General features: G+C 32.5%; 1 protein-coding gene across 1 annotated transcript in view; it reads right to left on the reverse strand.

The window, feature by feature from the left end:
- Positions 1 to 10,846: 10,846 nt before the first annotated feature.
- Positions 10,847 to 21,050, reverse strand: part of LOC142324291 (uncharacterized) — a 37,404-nt gene continuing 27,200 nt past the window's right edge. The window contains exons 6-7 of the mRNA XM_075365218.1: positions 18,768 to 18,893; positions 10,847 to 12,615 (exon numbers count right to left, since the gene is read on the reverse strand). Of these exons, the coding sequence (XP_075221333.1) occupies positions 18,848 to 18,893 (46 nt within the window). The 3' untranslated portion in view covers positions 10,847 to 12,615; positions 18,768 to 18,847. The remainder of the gene's footprint in view (positions 12,616 to 18,767; positions 18,894 to 21,050) is intronic.

Genomic DNA, 21,050 nt, shown 5'->3' on the forward strand with positions numbered 1-21,050 from the left:
AACAGTTTTATTTTCAGTTTTACTGTGTGTTGTTTTAATAGAAATAGATAATATAAAAACAGTAATGAAATGTAAGTAGTAGATTGTACTAAATGTTAACAAAAAATATATATTAGAATTTCTACCCGGCTTCGCACGGGCTCTATTCATTAACTTTGTTATCTTTCTTTTACAGGAAAAATATTATTCTGTTGATGAATTTTTGGTAATACTAATCAAAAATATGAGTTTTTTGCATCCCGTTCAACGTGTACGTAAATATGTGCTCAAAACAATTTCCAGTATATATATATATATATATATATTCTGGTTTTGTATCAGTATGAATGTATCAAACAACAATTTTCACCAAAATCAAAAACAATATTTAATGAAATTGTATTTTTTGGGCTTATATTTTGGCAAAATCTTTTATTAAATCAGTGCCTAATCTTTCACATATTTAATTTTCAATGGACAGTAATGTTAAATTTCGGTCAATCCATTTGAAGTGTCTTAAAAAACATAAGCTGGATGCTTTACCAATTAAAAAAAAACTGAAACTTACCCACTTGTTTCCTACATGTTTCAGGACCTTAAAAGTATTTTGTTTAAATTTTTTATTTAAGCAGTTTACCTGTGGCGATTTTTGTTACTGTGTGCACACCTATTTTTGTGATTCTAATGGTGTACAGAAAAAATCATAACTAAAAAGTATTGATCCTGGAAGTTTAAAACAAAAACAATCTAATCATATTTTCTCAAAGTAAAAGATTGGTTCAGTGGTTTATTTACCTATCTCTCTTCTTTCTATGAGAAAATTACCAATAAAGTTGAACATGAAAAAGTTGAAATTTCACTTTGTTATTTTTTTTCAAGAAGCAGGGATAGCATACACAGTTTAATTATGTTTTTGTATGAAGGTATATGTTAGTAGTTTTACCATAATTAATATTAATGGTGATATACTTATCCCTAAATTTGTGAATTTTTGAAAAATAATTTTTTTTAAAAATTCAGATTTTCGCTTCAAATAACTCTGATGGGGTTGGTGATAATCTTAAATTTGCCACAATGTACAGTGTTTTTGTATATGTTTATGGAAAATAAAAAAAGTTTCTTATGTATTGTACTAATAAAAAAATTTTTGTACCAAAAATATTTTGCTCAGTTACATGTAAATACAATTTACATTTAACTGACCAAAATATGTTATACTTTAAGGAATAAATAAGGAAAAGCTAATCTCTTTCTATATATATATATATATAAAATATATATTTAATTTACAATATATCGTAAATTGTATATTTATTTTACTTCACTGATAGACTGGAATCTGTTCATCATGTTGTAAAGTGTAATGTTTGATATCTTTTCCATTAATTTGAATTTTATTATAGTCTATGTTTTGAATTGTCATTATATGTACTATATGATAAATTATGTTGCAAATCTGTTCCACTTTAATGAACAGAGTTAAAGATTTAGAGATACACAGAATGATTGTATACATTGTACATTATAGAATCATAAATTTTAATCAAAATTTAAACAAAAGTATTAATGAAATATGTTTTTTGGTTGCGTTTGTTTACATTAATGAAATACTGCATACATTTAGATTGTACTGTTCTAAAAATATTGGGAATCTATCAGTTTGTTTTCTCATTGAATCAGGCAAATTTTAGCATTCAATAAACTTAAAAATTCATTTTTAAAGATATGGTTATATTTTACCCTCAAGAGTTCATGATTAAGTATTCTGTTATCTGAAAAATAGGCGAAGTGAATTAAATGCAACTAATTTTGGTTACGACTGTAAAAGGATAAACAGTAGTATTTTGTAAGTTTATCTTAAACAAGAGAAAAGTAAAATAAATGATCATCATTCCGAAAAAAATTCTGTGACAAACTGCTAAAATTTTACATGACTAATATAAATTGGTAATTTGATTTTAAAATGTAAAAATGAGATAACTTAATTTGAACAACAGAAGGTAAGTTTAAATTAAAAAAATATTGAAGTTATATATTCGGGTAATGGTAATGTCAACATTAAAATTTAACTGTTTGAATTGCAGATATTTATTGTTTGAATCATCATTTGTTTCAATCTTGATATTATTACTGCTGAATATTAATTATATCAGTGTTTATAATAATATTATATACGAAAAACAAATAATAAAAATTATGTTTTAGTACAATCTGAAACTATAAATGTCAGTTAACTATAAGTATGTGTTGCAACCATCTGTTATAGCTGTTTTTTTTATGTGGCATAGTTATATATCTTTTTACTCCTAGTCCGAAGTAAAGGAAGTATTGTGATCACTAAAAATTTCGGTTTTCAAATTTCATGGAAATATCCATTTTGACAAGTTTCTGCGTGACATCTGTACGTACAAATGTATCTTGCATAACTAAAAAATGATAAGCCATAGAATGTTGAAATTTTGGATTTTGGACTGTTCTAACATCTAGTTCTGCACCTCCCCTTTTGATTGCAATCAACAGAATCAAAAGTGTCCAAATAAGCCCAAAATCCAAAACAATTTGGATTTTAATATTAATCTTAACTGCACTAATAAGCCCTCATTGAGAGCTTTTCAACAACATATCATAAGTGGTACTTATTTTCATTGGTTCCAGAGTTATAGCCAAATAAAATTTTAATTAATGAAATATTTGGATCGTATAAGGGGAAGGCATATCGGTTCAAATCAGACTTCATCTCTTTTTTTATTTTAAATATATTGATTTATTAATAATTATTAACCTCCGATTGTAAAAAAGATTATGAAAAAATAACAAAAGTTATTAATGAAATAAAACTATTATGTACTTTTCATTAAAAAAAAACATGTATATGTAATTTAATAGGCGTAATAACGAAGTCATGTGGTATCCACAACAGAATTTTCCTATGGCTTTTGGCACATCTTCTTATACAATAAATTTTCTTTTTGAATTAATCAACTCTTTTTAAACAATCTGTGCAATTATTAATAGGTTATGGACCCATTATTGTGTTGATAACAATATTTTTTGTTATTATGAAAAATAAAAGAATAAAAAGTTGTTTACTCAAAAGTTTGTAAAAATTGTTAAGTGTGAAGAGGTTACATATTAACCAGACCTTAGTGCAAATAAATATTAAAAGTTGATCTCTCTGCCAATAACAGTTATGGATAAAGAAGGTGAGCTTTTGAAATTTTTTTCCTCCTACTCCCTTGGGCTGCATGTACAACTACGTAAAACTCGGTGCAGGAGAGTGTCCTTAAACTCAAAGGGAGGCTCTCCACCCACCAGCTGTAAGTCTGGCCACCCCGCTTGCATCTTTTGTGCCTGCCTCAAATCTCCAGAAAGGATAACCGGGCCCGATTACGTCATTCCTGGGACTCCCTCCAGGAATTGGGTCTCGATCTTGTGCATTGCCAGTCTCTAACCGCCAGGGAAGTGGTCTAGGCCCGACCACGTTGTGCCCAAACTTCCACCAGACGGCCGTATCTCGGTCTTTTCATTTCCCTCTCCTACTTTTCCTCAGAGTCCCCACCTGATCATTGAAATCGGCACACCTGAGTATGCCGGCCTTCACGGGTGAGACTGTCCACCAAACCCTAATCTAATAACCTCTTATTCTACCCTTAATGTCCTTCCCATCAATAACTGTGAATACAAACTTATCCAGTTGAAGTTCGATTCCAACATATATGCAATTATGTCCTTAGGCCTGGGGCCCTCAATACCAACTTGACTGTCTCAGATGCCCATTCTGGACAGTGTAAAAGCATACATTCGACTGTATCCTCCAACGTGCAGAACATACATGTCTGAGTCTCCTGTCTTCCAATTCTGAAAAGAAAATTTCCATGGTCAGTAAAAATTTGCAAAGCCAAAAGTTCACATCAAGGTTCTAAGTCTGGGATCAGTTTCCTGGTCCACTCTGACACTTCACCTGACCTCCATCTAATATTCCAGGCTGCTAGAGTAACTTGTATAGGCTCTTGCTTACTCAGGCCGTTGACCTACTGGCCCGTTCTTGCACCAATAAGTCTGTAGGCGGCATTGCAGTCTTAAGACGTTTCTTTTTGCTGTGCACCAAACTGGGGCTGCATAAAGTAAAGCTCATGTTATCGCAGATGCTATTAATTTCTTCTTAGATAATCTGCATGCAGTACGTGACATCAGTATAGTGTTTAATGACTTGCTTTTTCCGCCCTCTCACAACGTTCCAGCACATGTTCGCTGAATCTACCCCCTTTGTTAAGTTTTACATCCAAGAACTTCACAATGTATCTTACTTGAAGCAGCAGAGATGGGGCTGAACCTTCTCTTTCCTGTGAGGGCAATGTATTTGCATTTATGTGGCAATAGTTGTAAACCATGTTCAGCCATCCACGCTCCAGTCAGTGCAAGCGCCTCGTTTCTCGGTCTGAAACTTCCACTTCATTTCAGCCTCCTACCATACTGCAAGATCGTTTGTAAAGCTATTGTTTCAGTACCCTCAATCTCAGCACATCATCGTAAACGATGAGCCACAATAAAGGCCCAGGACCTAGTCCTGCGGCACACCACCATATATTTGAAAGCAGAGTAGACCTCTCTCCATGTCTGCAGTCGCCCACCTTTCACTAAAATATTCTCTCACCTGCCTTCTTAAATATGGGCTAATACCATTGTTACTGAGCAAAGCCATTATCATGTTCCATAGCAATGTCCTGAAGCCATTCCTCACATCTAAAAGAATACTGTCAGACATGTTCTCCATCTCCCACTCCTCTAAGATGAGGCCCAGTTCACTACCTTACTAACAGCCTGTATTGTCGAACAGACAGGCCAAAAACCAAAGGGATGCTGATAGACTTTTACACAGATTATGCCAAGAATTTGAAGTAACTGAAGACTATTCATGCACATATCTGTGATTACAAATTCAAAAAGAAAAGGATGGTACTATCTCGCTCCATCAAGCAATGTATGGTAATAAAGTTCTGGATAAATTTAAAGTGCATAATATCAATTCAGTATATACCTGCGAAATCACATCATGAAATGAATGCTAAGGTATATTTAAATCAAGAAAAAGTAAAGAACATGCCACATAGAGAAGCACTTGGGGTTTTTGGCTTTACCTATCAATTGGTACACATCCAGACATAACTTTTGCCATCAACAAAGCAAGTCGTTATATGGAAAATCCCACCAAAATACATTGGAACACTGTAAACAAAAATACTCAAGTACATTGAAGGTACTGTGAATTACAGTTTAAAATTCAAAAAGAGTTAACAATTCAAGCTTAAGAGCATTTAACAATGCTGATTTTCCTGTTGAAGCTGAAACTAGAAAATCAACATCTGGATATTTGTTAAAACTAGTATCAAATGTGCTTACATGGCGTTATCAGCGTCACTCTACAGTTTCCCTATATCAGATACTGAATATACTGCAGCAAGTGAAACTGTCAAAGAAATTGTTTGGATACATCAATTACTAATAGACCTGCATTTTAATATCTCAATATCACATATTGAGATACTGACCAATATATACTGTCAGCAACAGTATTGCTGACATATTGACCAAGCCCTTACCATGACCAATATTTGAAAAACATTGTCAAATAAGTGAAAAAATAGATGTTTAAAGTGACATTGAAGAAAATAATTGTTTTTTTTTTTTAAGTTATTACAAATGTTTATTTATTTATATTATAATGAGAAAGTTTAAAACAACAGTATGTATAAACAGGAGGGTATGTTTAATATTAATTATATCATTGTGTTTATATCTATAAAACAAATAATAATAATATAAATTATGTTTTAGTATAATCTGAAACGATACATGTCAGTTTGTAACATGAGTTCCAAGCATCAGTTACAACTGTTTATTTGCGTTGTTTTATGTGGCACTGTTATACCTTTTTTCTGTGGCATTTGCCATGTTTTGTTATACAATAAATTATCTCTTTTGAATTAATCAACTTTTTTTTAAACAATCTGTGCAATTATTACTGGTATTGAATATGATTAACTGTAGTAGTTAATTAATTTGTGTTTCTTTTTTGGTACTTGTTTGTTATTGCACACTTTTTTTTATGCAACTTCTTTGTCAAAAAAACAAGGTATTAAACAAAAAGTATCTCTGTTGGTGAGCATAGATTGTTTGTTTAGCTTATGATGACTCTGTATACTGACAAATTGTATGTATTTGATATACATATGATTCATTATATTTGTTTAGATTATGTTGGATCATAACCTGACCCACTGAGTTGGTCTAATAGTGAAAGCATCTTTGCAAATCAGTTTATTTCAAAGTCAAGTGTTCCAACCTTCAAATTTTAGTAAAGGTTACTTTTATACGGATTTGAATACTAGATTTCAGGTGGATACCATGTTCTTTGGTGATTGGGTTTCAATTAAACCACACATATCAGTAATTGTCAACCTAGACTGTACAAGAATACAATTCACTTAGACTCATACATATCATCCTCTGAAGTAATACCTGAAGGTGATTCCCGGATGTGAAACAGAAAAAGAAACGTTGGTCAAAACCTAATCAACCATAATTTACGCTCGCTACTATTATACTATTTATGGCTACGGTAAGGAAGTAGTAACACTTAGTACACTCCCTGTGATAATCAGTTTTCTAGTGTGAAAGTTTCGGATATTGTCGTTCCGACTTGAAAGGACCGACTACTGAGTTAATTGCTGATAAATGCAAGGAAATCTCCTTGTATACAACATTCATGAAGTGTATTAAGGATTCCTTTCATACACGCCGTGTCGTATGCCTTTTGAAAATCGAAAAATACAGCAACCAGGCATTGGCGAAGTAAAAAAGTTTTGAATAATTGCTTCCAGGGTAATTATGTGATCAATAGACCATTTACCTTGGCGGAAACAGCATTGTTCTAGGGCAATTAAAGCGTTTGTCTCAAGGTACCACACTAGATGACAGTTTACCATTCCTTTCATTACCGTGCACTGGTACTAGTCAAGGAGGTAGGATGGTAACTTGTTGGGCATGATTTATCTTTACCAGGTTTCAGTACGGGAATCACCAGTACTTCTGACTAGATTCTGGAAACACCTGGTCAGAGAATATTCTATTATAGTTATACAAAACATGTCATAGTGCGGTATCTGGAAGGTGTGATAACATTCTGAGCCTGATATTACCATTTCTGGGTGAAACGTCACGAGAATTATTCAAGGCATACCTTAGCTCATTATAAGAAAAGGGCATGTTTAATCCATTTAATGTGTCTCCAATCACAAATGGAGTATTTTCTACCTGCAACTTATATTTCACAAACTCAGGACAGTAAGATAATGTAAGAGAAAAACTGCCCTAAACGACCTTTCAAATATATTTACTAAATCAATCGTCGCGATAACAAGGAACCACTGCTTTCCAGTCCAATTGGCTGTGGTGACTGTACTGATACACACATGGGCTGAACCATTCTCCATATAATAGACGATTGTGTTGTCTGAAATATGGAATCTATATAATTCAGCCAAGATTTTTGTTTAGCACACCGAAACACTCAACAGCAAATGGTCCTCGCATTGTGGAAGGCGCAGAGCAATTCAGTTGTAGGTCTTCAATTGAAATTACGTAAAGCCCTGCGCCAATCTCTTAATGTATGCCTGCAGTCTTCATCCCACCAAGGAAGAGCAGCAGGCTGCTTTGGCTTTACAAATGTTAAAGGGATGAATTAATTTGTGCTACTGAGAATTTGGTGCGTAAATTTGGAAAGTGTGAATCGCGCTACTGCTCTTGTCATACTGGCCAAAGGAATCCTTATATCCAATCCAGTGTTTTCCCAACCACCGTTGTTTTTGTTGTTGACTCTGAGGTAAATCACTATTACCGACCAAGATAACACAATATAGTGATCGGTAATCACTATTACCGATATGAACAGTGAAACGCGTCAGATAGTATGTGGAAGTAGGGATGTTGAACACGATAGATCGATGCATGAAGATGATACAAACGTGTACGCTCCATCGTTCAATAAGCAGAGATCTAAGTTCTGCTTCAGTCTATCAACTATACTGCCTTGGGAAGAACACAATGGTATACCCCAAGAATAACGATTGGCATTGGAATCGCGAATTATTAGGGAGGGTATACAAATCTGGAAAACAGACTGGATATATCATCTTCACTGATATCAGAATTTGTAAAAAGATATAAGTTGTACATATTAATCTTGAATAGCGCCAATATCTTCACTGAAACTGCAGGGATATTTGTCACTAGCAGAATACTGGTGGTTGTTTTCCTGAAAGGAATCTTTTATAGGCTCTTTTCATGAAAAACACCACACCTTCACATCTTCTGCTCTCAGTTTAATGATCACATCATTTACAGATGTATTCGTGAAGGGACATATCATCCTGGGGATGGAGCCGAGCCTCCTACTGATACAGTATTAAAGGATTTTCTTCCCTTAATAGGATCTCAATATCCTCATGGTGAGAACGGAGACGGCCAACATTACAATAAATAACATTTATAGCCATAATAAATACTTGTTATACACAAAATTGTATTATGCATATATACTTCTTGACTATTTTACAATAATTATCCGGTTAAATGTTTAGAAGATGGAGTAGATGAAATATTCTATATGTTGGGTAAAATTAACAAAAAAAAAGACACACAGCTCGTATTTGCCAAAAGAAATTGGACTTTAATTAAAAAGAAAACAACTAAACTTTTTCTTAAATCATAACCTTAAAAAATTAAATGAAATTACAAAATAAACTTAACTTAATCCTAAACAGAACTTATACAACTATATCAGCTGAATCAACATATGAATTATATATATTAAACATAAATATACATTTTTCAAATAAATATTTTGAGAATCTACAATGTAACAAAGCCTCAAAACAAAATAAATTAAAACACCTTTTTTTACAATTATATACTTAAAACATAACATCAATAAACATAGTGTAACTGGAAAGCTGTTGAAGTACTGACATATTCTGTAATAATGAAAATTAGCAATGAACAAATGTGTCATTAACTTAGAAAAATAAACTACAATAATTCTTATCATTGGCACTGGCCTTTTGTGATTTATGAACATCTTCATACTTATCATTAAATAATTAAAACTTGTATTTGAAATTGTTTACAGCCATAAATTCGATGAGAATTCGCACATACTGGACAGCTGCCGGAAGGAGTTTGAATTTGAACAAAGAAGGATTTTGTCAGTCGGGAGGATTTTGATTTTTGAGGGTTAGGGTTATTAAAGTACGGAGGATTTTTAGGTGAACACGAGGGAAATTTTTCAGAAAATGTGGCATCAGCATCAAGGCTTTCGGAAATTTTTTCTTCAACCCTGAGGAATTCAATCAATTCTTCGTATGTGGGTATGCTTGACGATGCGATACGATTTTCGAAACGCATTCGAACATTGGCGGGGAGTTTTTCTAAACCAAGCTGCAGAAGAAGAAAATTTTCTAATTTTATGTTGAGGCTATTCAACGCATTGATAGAAGAAATGTACGTTGCCTTAAAATTAGAGAGATAATTTCTACGAACATCAGACTGAAAACATTTTATACGACTGTAAAAGCTATTTAGAAGAGAGCGTTTATTGTCATAACTAGAAATCAAAATGTCATAAGCAACTTGATAATTTTCCGCAGAAATGGGAAGAGATTCAATTAATAAGAGTGGATAAATGTGTCCTTAGAATTTACAGTTTTTGTTCAGAAGATAATTGTGAATTTTCATGGACAGAACCTTTAAACAGATTGTGGAAATTTATCCAGTCGTGGAAATTGCCAGAGAAAATGGGAATTTTGAATTTCAGGGTCTCTAATAAAGATTGAAAAACTGGTTTGATATTCTGTTTGAAATCGGGAGTTTCTGATTCTACATGTTTCATTGGACAAAACAATGAATCCCATTCGGAAGTGATAGGACTTATATCACAAATTTCGGACTGGTTTTTTATTTCTGAGTTATTAATAAGAATTTGGTCGATGATATCATAAAACTGTTGATCGAGGGCTTTGATATCATCAAATTGTTTACTAGTTACAGAAATTCTGTGAGAGTTGACCATTCTCTTAAGTTTGTTAACCCGAAGCTGCGCTTTGGCTAACAGCGCAGCGTTAGCTAAAATAATGGTAGCCTGAGCATGAGTCATATTGTGCATTAGAATTACAATAAATATTTAAAAAGTATATGATTAGATACAATATGATTTTCAAGTGCCACTCTTAAATAACTACTTAGTTTATACAACAATAATCTAAAAAAATTTTATCAGAAAATTAATATACGATAATTGTTATATTCAATTATCAGAAACAATAAGTAATTATATGATTACTGTATAACTGGTAGTTATCAATTATAACTTTCAAAACATCACTACTTTCAGTAACAACATGCTTAAAAACAATACAATATAAAGGTATTCTAAATTTGACAGAACAATTTAACTTAATAGAATAAGTTTAGATCAAAATAATATTTGAAAGAGATATTATGACAAATATTTACTTTAAGAAATATAGCATGAACTTTAGATCCGGAATTAAACATCCGGCCCTCGGAGGACCAAAAACAACGAGCTATGTTACGTAAAATTAACAAAAAAAAAAGACACACAGCTCGTATTTGCCAAAAGAAATTGGACTTTAATTAAATAGAAAACAACTAAACTTTTTCTTAAATCATAACCTTAAAAAATTAAATGAAATTAACATAACTTAATGATACTTAATAAATATTAGCTGAATCAACATATGAACAATGATATTAAATGAGAAAGTACATAATATATTAAGTACATGAATATATATTTTTTAAATACACAATGTAACAAAGCCTGAAAGCAAGAGAACAAAACATCTTACTTTCAACTATATACTTAGGAAAACAAAACATCAATAAACATAGTATGACTAGAAACCTATTACATTACTGACATAATGCTGTAATATTGAAAAATTAGCAATGAAGAAATGTCATTAACTTATCATTGGCACTGGCCTTTTGTGATTTATGAACATCTTCATACTTATCATTAAATAATTAAAACTTATATTTCTAGTTAGTTGTAGAAAAAAGGCCACGATAATATTCCAGTAAAAAAGAGAGTTAATTACAATATAAAAAAATTGTAATATAAGTAGTAATCATATAAATAGAGTTCATTTTAGTAAGCAAGCTTTCTTGAAAATATTAAGTTTCTTAGCCATTCTCATGTTAATGACTTCTTTTTTCTAATTTGTAAAAATAATATAATACTTGATTGAGTAAAACAATATTTAACATTGATTAAAATTATTAACAACAGCAAGAATCTAAAACATTGAAATTATGTGAAATATAAGAAGTTTGAATAACAAATTTTAGTACTTAAAATAAACAAAGAAACAAAATTATAAATAATTATTGTCAAAAGACTAAAACTGTCTCATTATAATTGTTATTTTCCAAATGAAATCAAAAGGTTGTGCAGTTACAAGAGTCAATGGAGTACAATAGAAAACATTCTTGGAAGTTGCTAAAAATTGTATATAAGATATTATCAACCAACACATTCATATCCATGATTGTTTGTGTCACACACATGTTTTCTATAATTCTGAGGTAGTGTTTAATTACAAGTCGATTTGATAATAACAATAGTTGGTATTAATAACTGTGAAGTGAAGACCGAGTTCTGGGTCCGCACACTACAAAAGTCTATTCTGGACTGAAGAAATAATGGCGTGATGAGAAGAGGGGGATAACAAAGAAGGCAATAGACCGAAGAGTGTGTGTGTGTTGACAACAAGAGCTAGTGTGCTGGTATTGGTAAGACAAAGAGATTAGCATAGACGGGAAGTTTGGGTAAGAAAAACATATCGAAAATTAATATTATAAGCAAACAGACCATTAAAAGAGTTACGTAAGACAGATAAAAATTGTTGAATGCGAACGAGCAGAGGAAATGACGTGGTCGCAGACAAAGAAATGTATATTTCTAGGAACTTGACAACATTAAAATTAGAGATTAAAATTAGAACAGCTAAAGCTAATGTGGTTAAATAGAAATTGCTTTTATGAAACCTTGCGACCACAGCAGATAAAAAATAATGACAAAAACATTATTGAAAATAGAACAACTTTACGCAAACGGCGTAGAATATCATATTTCAAAAAAATATGACGACAAATTCTGTAGTTTTTGTTATTTTTTCAGATATTTTTGTTCAATTACAATGATAAATTTTTTACTCGCTTTCTGCAGTTGTAACTTTCTTAATTTGTTAATCTGTGTATGTATTTTATATATATATATATATTTTTTTTTAATTAATCCAATTAATTTTTCAGAATTAATAAAATTACAAAAACTATACAAAATTTGTCCTCATTATTTTTAAAATACGATATTATTTTCTTCAAGCAAAATTTAATAATATAATACAAACACGGAAAAAATAAATAATATAATATACATAAAATCTATATAAAATAAAGAAATAATCTATCCAAATAATCTGCTTTCTCTAATGACTTTCCTCCAGTGTTTTGGAAATCCATTGGTAAATTGCATCATTACTTCATTAGGTGTGCCTAAAAGAAAAAGTGATTAAACTATTAGTGATTAGATAAATAGTTATTGAATTATTGTAATAGTTACAGAATTATAACTAACCTCTTCACTTTTAAATAAGGTTTGAAGACTGTACTATCGGTGAAAACAATTCGCTTTATGAAAAATAATTACAAATTTCCATATTAATAAAGTTAAATATATTTTAAAAACTGAAATTTTCAGGATGTTGTGCTTCCAATAATATATTTATTCTAAACTAAAAACAAGAATATGATCATTCAAAGAAGAAAGGACTGGTCAATGAATAGAAAAATTGGTTGACTATATAAATCTTGTCAGATAAAACTGAGGGGGGTATATAATAAAATTGTAATTTTCTGCTTAAGTGCAGAAAGTTTCAATTTATTTTAAGAAGACTTATAGGAGTAGAAAATTATAAATAAAGAGTACAGATTGTTCTCATCCATTTCTTCATTACTGCATAACTTTTCTAAAAGATAAGAATAAGTTTTACTTGTTATATAAGTACTTTATCAACTTTCCTGACAAAAATTTAATTGTTTTTATTTAAATCCTACTTTAAATCTATGTAAAAGTAAGAAATAATTTTTGAACTGAATTGTATTTTAACAGCACCGATAATGTTAATACAGTTTTATGTTTCAAGTGATCACATTATGGTAAAAGAATTGAAAAGGAAATAATTCCGATTAAAATCAATGGAACATTGGCTGTCTAGAGAATAATGCAGTACAGTACAGTACAGTACAGCAAAACAGCTAAAGAGAGAAGTAATGAGGCACATTTCAAAGGTAAGGGCCAATCAGTAAAAAAAGAAGAACAGTTGAAAAAAAAGAAAAATTTATTAATGGTTTTAAATACTTATATATTTACAAGGGATATCTCTAAAGTAAAGACAGTTGGGAAATTTCTCTCCTTAAGGTTGGTGAACCTGTGTAGTTCATGGCCGTGCTAGCAATATACAGACTGTATTGTTGTCTGTAATTTGTCGCACTGTAGTATCTTTTGATTACATGTGAGTTATTGTTATAAAATGAATAGGAAGATCGATGTTGCCGCCAACTCTGCAATACTTGGAGTTCATAAGTTTTTTAGACCAGTGAAACATTAAGCCGAATTCATAGGCAGATGGTTGCTGTGTACAGTGATAATGTAATGAATGAAATAAACATCCAAAAATGGTGTGAAAAATTTAAAAATAACAGAATTAATGTGTATGATGAAATCAGAAAAGATCGTCACTCAACAATTTATGACCTGGCCGTTCTTTTTCCCGATGTTTCAAAAGCTGTTATTGGTTGCATTGTTCTGAGAACATTTGGATGGGAAATTTATGATCACCCACTGTATAGTCTGGACTTAGCTCCTTCTGATTACCATTTGTTTGGGAAATAGAAAGAATTTTTTGAGTGGTAAGCAATTCGTGGGTGATGATGAACTTAAAAATGACGTTAATCAGTGGCTAAATGGACTGAGGCTAAAAGAATACGATGAGGGTACATTGAAGCTGGTGTATCGCTATAATAAATGTCTTAATTCATATGACGATTGCATAGAGAAGTAGTATAAGGTATGTAGTTTTAGAGAAATAAAAAATAATTATTAAGTTTTCAGAATAAATTTTTTTACAGTGAAACGGTCTGCTTCTTCAAACCCACTACATAAAATTATATTGCTTGGGATTGTAGCCATTTTGCACAGAAATTTTCAATTCTTCACTTTCTTCAAATTCTTGAGATGCAAGCCAGTTTTTGAGGTGTAGAAAGAGATGGTGGTGTAGAACACAGTGATCTCACTGGTGTGAGATCACTGTGTTATTCAATAAAACTCGCTCACAAATGTTATTAATTCTATTTTTGCTAGCTACTAACAACATGGAATTTGAAATTGTTTAACCTAGGTTGGCCAAGAGAATAAAATTATTAACTGTCAATTAACCCTCGAAGCGGTGAATACATCACTTCTAAAATGCCAAGTAATTTTGCATAATGTATAGCCTTTTTCCTAAACTTATGGCATTTTAATTATATTTACCCTAATCAGACCTATTATATACCAAACTAAACAGAAAATTGCAAAAAAATATTGCTAAGTAAAAAATATTTTTGGTTATTAATGTAAAGTAATAATTTAGTAAAATAAAAAATAAGGAATATAATCTCGAAGAGGAAAATACGTTTCTTGACTGCACACGTTTCTCAAACAAGTGAATAATTACACTTACTCTGAGATATACATATAATAGAACATTCTATTCTAAGAAAAATTGTTTTTGTTTCATTATTTTACATGCAGTAGAAATTAAAAAAATAAAAGTATAATATAAGTACACTCACTGAAAATGCCTAGTTCCTTTTACTCACTGAGAAAAGTTATTTTAACATTAGTCTCATTATTTACACAGTACTTCCTAATCTCCAACTCTAAACATTATTTAGACATTAAAAAGTCCAATTTGTAAGAATAATTTTAATTATGTCTTTTCCTTGGATCTGGTCTATAATAGTGATAAAGTTGTGACCAGCAATTTATATGGATCCCCAAATTACATCGTAAGATGAGTTTCGTTGCTTTTTTGTGTGGCCACGAACTCCACACGTCCTTTCTTGTCTTCTAGGTAGATCAGTATTTTGCCTTTTGTGAAATATTTAATTTCTTTTTTCTTGAATTTGTATGTTGTCAATTCCTGAGGTAGGTATTTTGAAATTTTATTGATTGTACCAGTTAGAAGTGTTATTTTCAATAAGATCTTCTGCTAAAGCAATCTTAGTATAGAAATTATCTGTGTACAAATGATTTTTTTTGTAAAAGGTACATGATAATACCAGTTTTTTTTTTACTATGGCATGAGTAAATGGAACAGACTCATATCCAGGTACATAGAACTTTTTACCAGGATATAATTCAATATGGTGGGTATAGCCAGTACTACTATCACATAAATCAAATTTTTTAATCTCAAATCATGTATGACGTTTATTGGGCAAGTACACTATACAGACCACCTTATTTTTCACTGCAATCAGTGAATCATCATCAATGCATATGTTTTGGCTGGGATTATAATTTTTTTAAATTTGGAGTTTATAAAATCTAAGAAGTACTGTACTTTTTGAAAAAGATCATAAGCTGGATCTGTACTTGGTCAGAATCAATATGCATGAAACGACTAATCAATTCCCATTTCATCAGGAACATTGTTTTACTAAGAAAGGGTATGTGTTGAGATGGACAAGTATCCATCCCAGTAGGATTTGTGGTTTTTTTTCAGTCAGTTCTATGTTTATACACAAACCAATAAAACATTTCATTGTTACTGTTTACATCAACCCACTTGTGTAGTCTGCTGAATTTATGCCTTTGAAGCTGTGAAAAACTCTTGTTTTTCAGCAGCTACATTCCTGGCAAACTCATTAGTTTCGTGAATTTGAATCAATGCCCGGATTGTGGGACTGATGATACAGTGGACCACATCTTCTACGTCTATCCCCAATATGAGGTCGAACATTCATGAGCTGTTAGGGAACTTGAGAGAATACATTCTTTTCTGGATCTCTGTATTAACTGGATGATCTGCATGAAGTGGTCTATAGTGGCTGGTTTTCTTCGTGCCCTTGCGGTGTTAGGTCTGCAGAGGGAGTTTAATCGAGGTACTCGATTGTGGTAGGATCTTGGGTAGCTAGGATTCCGGCTTAGGCATTGGATTGGTAGGAGGTATAGTGGTGTTGTTTGTGATTTGGGGCTCCTGCTGGTGGGGGTGGACATGCCGCTGGGGTATGGTAGCCCGTGCGACAGGGGGTGTGGCTTTGTTCCGCCAGTGGAAATCCTGATTGTGACTTGGGGTTTGTCCCTGGTTCCTGTGCGGACCAAAATGAGGTTACATCCCCTTGTTAGGTCACCTAAATCGGTCGACTTATTTGGGTGTAGCTCTGAATTTATATGTTGCGTAAGACATAATTTTGATTGGTTGGAGTGTAGCACTGATTTACCTTTCAACTCGTTTATTTTCTGAGGCATTCACAGTCACAAATGGTGCTGTCAAATCTGGAATAGGCGCAGGGTTTGCGCTTCCGCGGTTTCAGTTAGTTTGAGGGAATCATGTTAGGTTGGATGTGAAGATGTCCATTTAAGGCCTATGTGAAGGCAAAATTTGATTTGTATTTTACTGGTGTCTGCTGAGGCATTTACATTGGTGGCATCCCAATTGAGGCTTAGCTGATACAAGTGAGATGTAATCAGTTAGAGGGTCTAAAGGCAACCTACAGTAAAGCTCCTCAGGGCTCAGAACAGAGTGGGTGTTGTGGCGATCAGTAATGTCACAAGGTGGGTGTCTTTCCCCTATGGGGTTGGGATAGGATACTCATTAGTTTCAAGAACTAATCAGAGCCAAAGGTGTTTAGGGAAAAACAAATAGAAATATTCTATTGGCTAAGCATTACCAGAGGAGGATTGGTAGGGCCTAAATTTCTAACAGAAAAAACAATGCTAGGATCTAAATTCTATTCATCTGAATATATCTTAGTCTATGTGCCAATACTAATTGCTGAAGGCCCTGGCTGAGTTATTTGAAGGTCCATGCATGAAAGCATTATCTTCTGGATCTGAGTCAGAAGAATTAATGTCAGACTCCGATACAAAATCAGGGTCTTCAATATCAATGTCAGATTCATTTTCACTATTTAAAGTATAATTGTCTATTTCACTATCATGTAACACTTTACCTGCAATGTTTTTATAATATAAACAGTGTTGTTATACACCTAAACGAGGCAAAAAAAATTATTAACAGTAAAAGTGGTACAGAGAGGACAACTAAAATAAATGAAGTTCAGACAACACAATATTACAGGTTATGAATGACCGCTCCAGAGTTTACGTATGTTTTGTATATAATACTTGGATCACATAATATACTTTTATGAGACTTCTTTTAGCAGAAATTCTTACCTATAACTAGCAATAAACAAGATATTTTAAACATAAACACAAGAATGAACTGCAAACACAACACGGAAATGTAAACAATGATAGCTAACATGCAAATGCTACCTCAATTTTCTTTGCTGCAGAAAATAGCTGAAGTGCTCCCAGCAGAAATATGGTATACTATGAGAAAAAAGGGAATTTTGTTTAAAATGAGGACAGTACAGTTAAGAGGATTGGCTAACCTGTTAATTATAAACATGAGCGGGATCATCTGTCGACAAAATCAACAGTTGCAATTTATACCTGTCGATTTCATAGACACTTACCGCTTCGAGGGTTAAATCAAAGGCATTTCATAATTTCCTTTATACTCTTATTTTCTAGGATACTATTACCTTAATTCATTCCAGATTTTATGGAATCATCACATCCAGTTTACAACTACATTAAATTTTTTTTTTAAGAAAGCTAATATAACAAACTCTTAAGTATTAACCACCAAAATATTGCCAACTAAATGAAGAGAAACACATCCAGCATTCTGAATTTTAGTATTCTACAAGAACCACTCAAATTGACCTTGACCACTGGCATCTTACCTTACCTCACACTCATCAATTCATTCATGATGCTACTCCCTGAGAAACATCAGGTATTATAAAATCTGGTTTAAAGAGATGAAGTTTACTATACACACAGGGAGGGAACCTGTTAATTTATTACTCTACATAGTTCATTTATTAATTATGATATTGGTAATCAGCAAAAACACTGAATAATGAGATGATTGGCTTATTTATACATATATTCTGCAAGTGATTTTGTTTTTTCATATCTGCCCTGCTAGATACCATGGATAGTATGAAATTTCGAATACAAAACTTCCAGACATCCTCTAATTAGTAGTAAATTTAAATTTACCTTACTTCTACAATATTCTCCAAATTCTTTTCAAATACCTCTTCACTTTTAAAACATTATTGCCACCAGCCAATGACTAATACTTTTAGAACATTACAAATAACCTGAGGGGTTATATTTAATAAAAAGACTCCTGAAGAAAAGAGTTTACCATACAATTTACTGTTTGGAATGTTAAATTAATAGAAAGACATCACATTTTTAGACAAAATAATATCCATTTCTGCAAATGGCTAACATTATCCTAAGGCTTTTTAAATAAAGTGTTAAAAGCGTACATTACTAATTCAGCTCTACATACCATCATCATGGTTTTTCATTGGTCCAACAAGAATAAATGTACCTCTGTTTGTTTTAACCATAGATGAATTAATTCTTGCCTCAACTACACCTGCTGAGGCTTTTTTTGGCTAATCTTCCAGTAGGTCTAAATAATCAAACAAACAACTAAAATTAACATAAAAAATAAAATTGACATCAATTTAACAGAATAACAGATGAAACATATTTTATAAAGTAAAAATTCTGATAAGCAAAGACGTAATAAAATTTAGTTTGATAATGAATTATTTTAAAAAATTTAAATTTAAAAGAACTATACTTAATGACTACATGTGATAAAAAATTATAAACTACATCATGTAAATATAAATCTTTTTTTTTAAATTCATTTTATACAAATACATATATTTTAAAAATATTTTAATTTTTTTTTCGTAATATATTACACTAGCATCTCATAATTATGAATCTGAGTAAAGCATACAAACGTCCTGAAAGGTCTAGACAAAGTTATTAGTCTGATAAAAAAGAAAGATATTTTGGATTTATTTTTTAATATTAGTCGCCTTGAAATTCAATAGACCAGTAATGTTCTATGTATTTAATATTCTCAGTACAATGTGATTTGTAGCAACATCTGAGATGTGTATACAGGCACATGAGAATCCCAAAAAACCATAGCCATGACTAACTACAGATGGAACCATTTTTGCTTTCATTGGCACACATTCACCTGCTCCCACCCACTTTGGTTTCTAGTATGTAATGGTGAATACATGTTTCATCTGTTATAAAATGTTAAAAGAAACTCAGTTGAATTGCATATCTACATACTCTTGAGAAGTCTTCAGTCAAATGAGTTTTTGGTTGACTATTAACAAATACGGCATTCATCAAGCAGAAAACTTTTTCATATCAAAACTGTTATCTAAAATGTATTGGACACTGTCTATCAAGATGTTTGCAATGCCAGCAACTTAGTAAAACTTTAATTGGTAATCATTTAATATGGTATTGTGAATTTTTGTAATGATTTGTCCAAGATAGTATTTTTGGGCATCATGAATGGATGTATGACCACACTTAAATTAGGCAGCCCACTTTTTTACCACTGAAAATAGAAGGAAAATAATTCCTTAAAGTGGATCTAACTCTTTCTATATGTCCGTTAAACCTTTTAATTAAAATACTTTATAACAGCTCAAACTTTAATTTTATCCACTGTTCAGAAAATTCTAAAATGTTTTTGCTTTACTCAATCACTAAAAACAAGAAACTACATTTATGAATCTAAAACTTCTCAAGATGCCATCTAAACAATCATACTTGACAAATGTCAGTCATTTTTGCACCATCAAATGGCATATGGTGGATGTTAACTTTGTTCTTTTAAATTACTTTTTTAATATTGCATTCACTTTTTTAACATACATCTATCCATGCTATGTATATGGGTGAGACTCCTGCAGGGTCGTTGACCATACAGAGGTACCCTGGTGCTTCAAATGTCAGGGTCTGGTCACACCTCTCTTCACTGTGCAGCACAGTCAGAGATGTGTGGTCATTGCACCCTTGCAGGGTCCAGGGCAGTTAATTGACCTAGTAAGACTGCACCTGCAAAGTGCGTTCCTTGTGTCTTAGTGAAAGGCTTTGATGCCAGACACCAGGTTGGATCAAACAATGCAGGTTGCACAACATAGCTTGGGCAAAGATTGTGCATAATACAGCATATGGCGACATCTGAATTGGGGGAAGCTTTTGAGGACGGTCGTCACCATATTCATCGCTTGCGCCTGGGGCAGTTAAACCTGCACCATTCCTGAGTGGCCACCAATGCAACCATGAGAATCCTTGAGGAGTAGGACCTCAAGGTTCTCTTGTTCCAGGAGCTGTACACAGTCAGGGATAGGGTGGTCAGCTTCCACTGGGTTAATGTCATTCATTCTCGTGGGGAATGGCCGCTCTGCGATTGTGGTTGGCTCGGTCTCATTGGGTGTCTTCTGGATGCCTCAGTTTTCTGATGAGTAAGTCACTGTTGTGTGAGTCACAAAGGATAAGCTCAATGTTGTACTGGTATCGGGATACTTCCAGCTTGGATGGAGTATTGATGACTTGTTGGCGAAGTCAGACGGATTCTGGACGGTCTCCTGGGCACCAGAATGCTGGTTGCTCTGGACGCTAACACCAAGTCTTCTGTCTGGGGTTCACCACTCACTGACACCCAAGGCGCTGGTCTCACACAGTTCGTTGAAGCCAGAAACCTCTACTTGCTTAATGAGGCAGAACAACTGCTAAATTTCTC

The sequence above is a fragment of the Lycorma delicatula genome, chromosome 4, assembly GCF_047948215.1.
Source record: "Lycorma delicatula isolate Av1 chromosome 4, ASM4794821v1, whole genome shotgun sequence".
In the NCBI taxonomy this organism is placed as follows: Eukaryota; Metazoa; Arthropoda; class Insecta; order Hemiptera; family Fulgoridae; genus Lycorma; species Lycorma delicatula.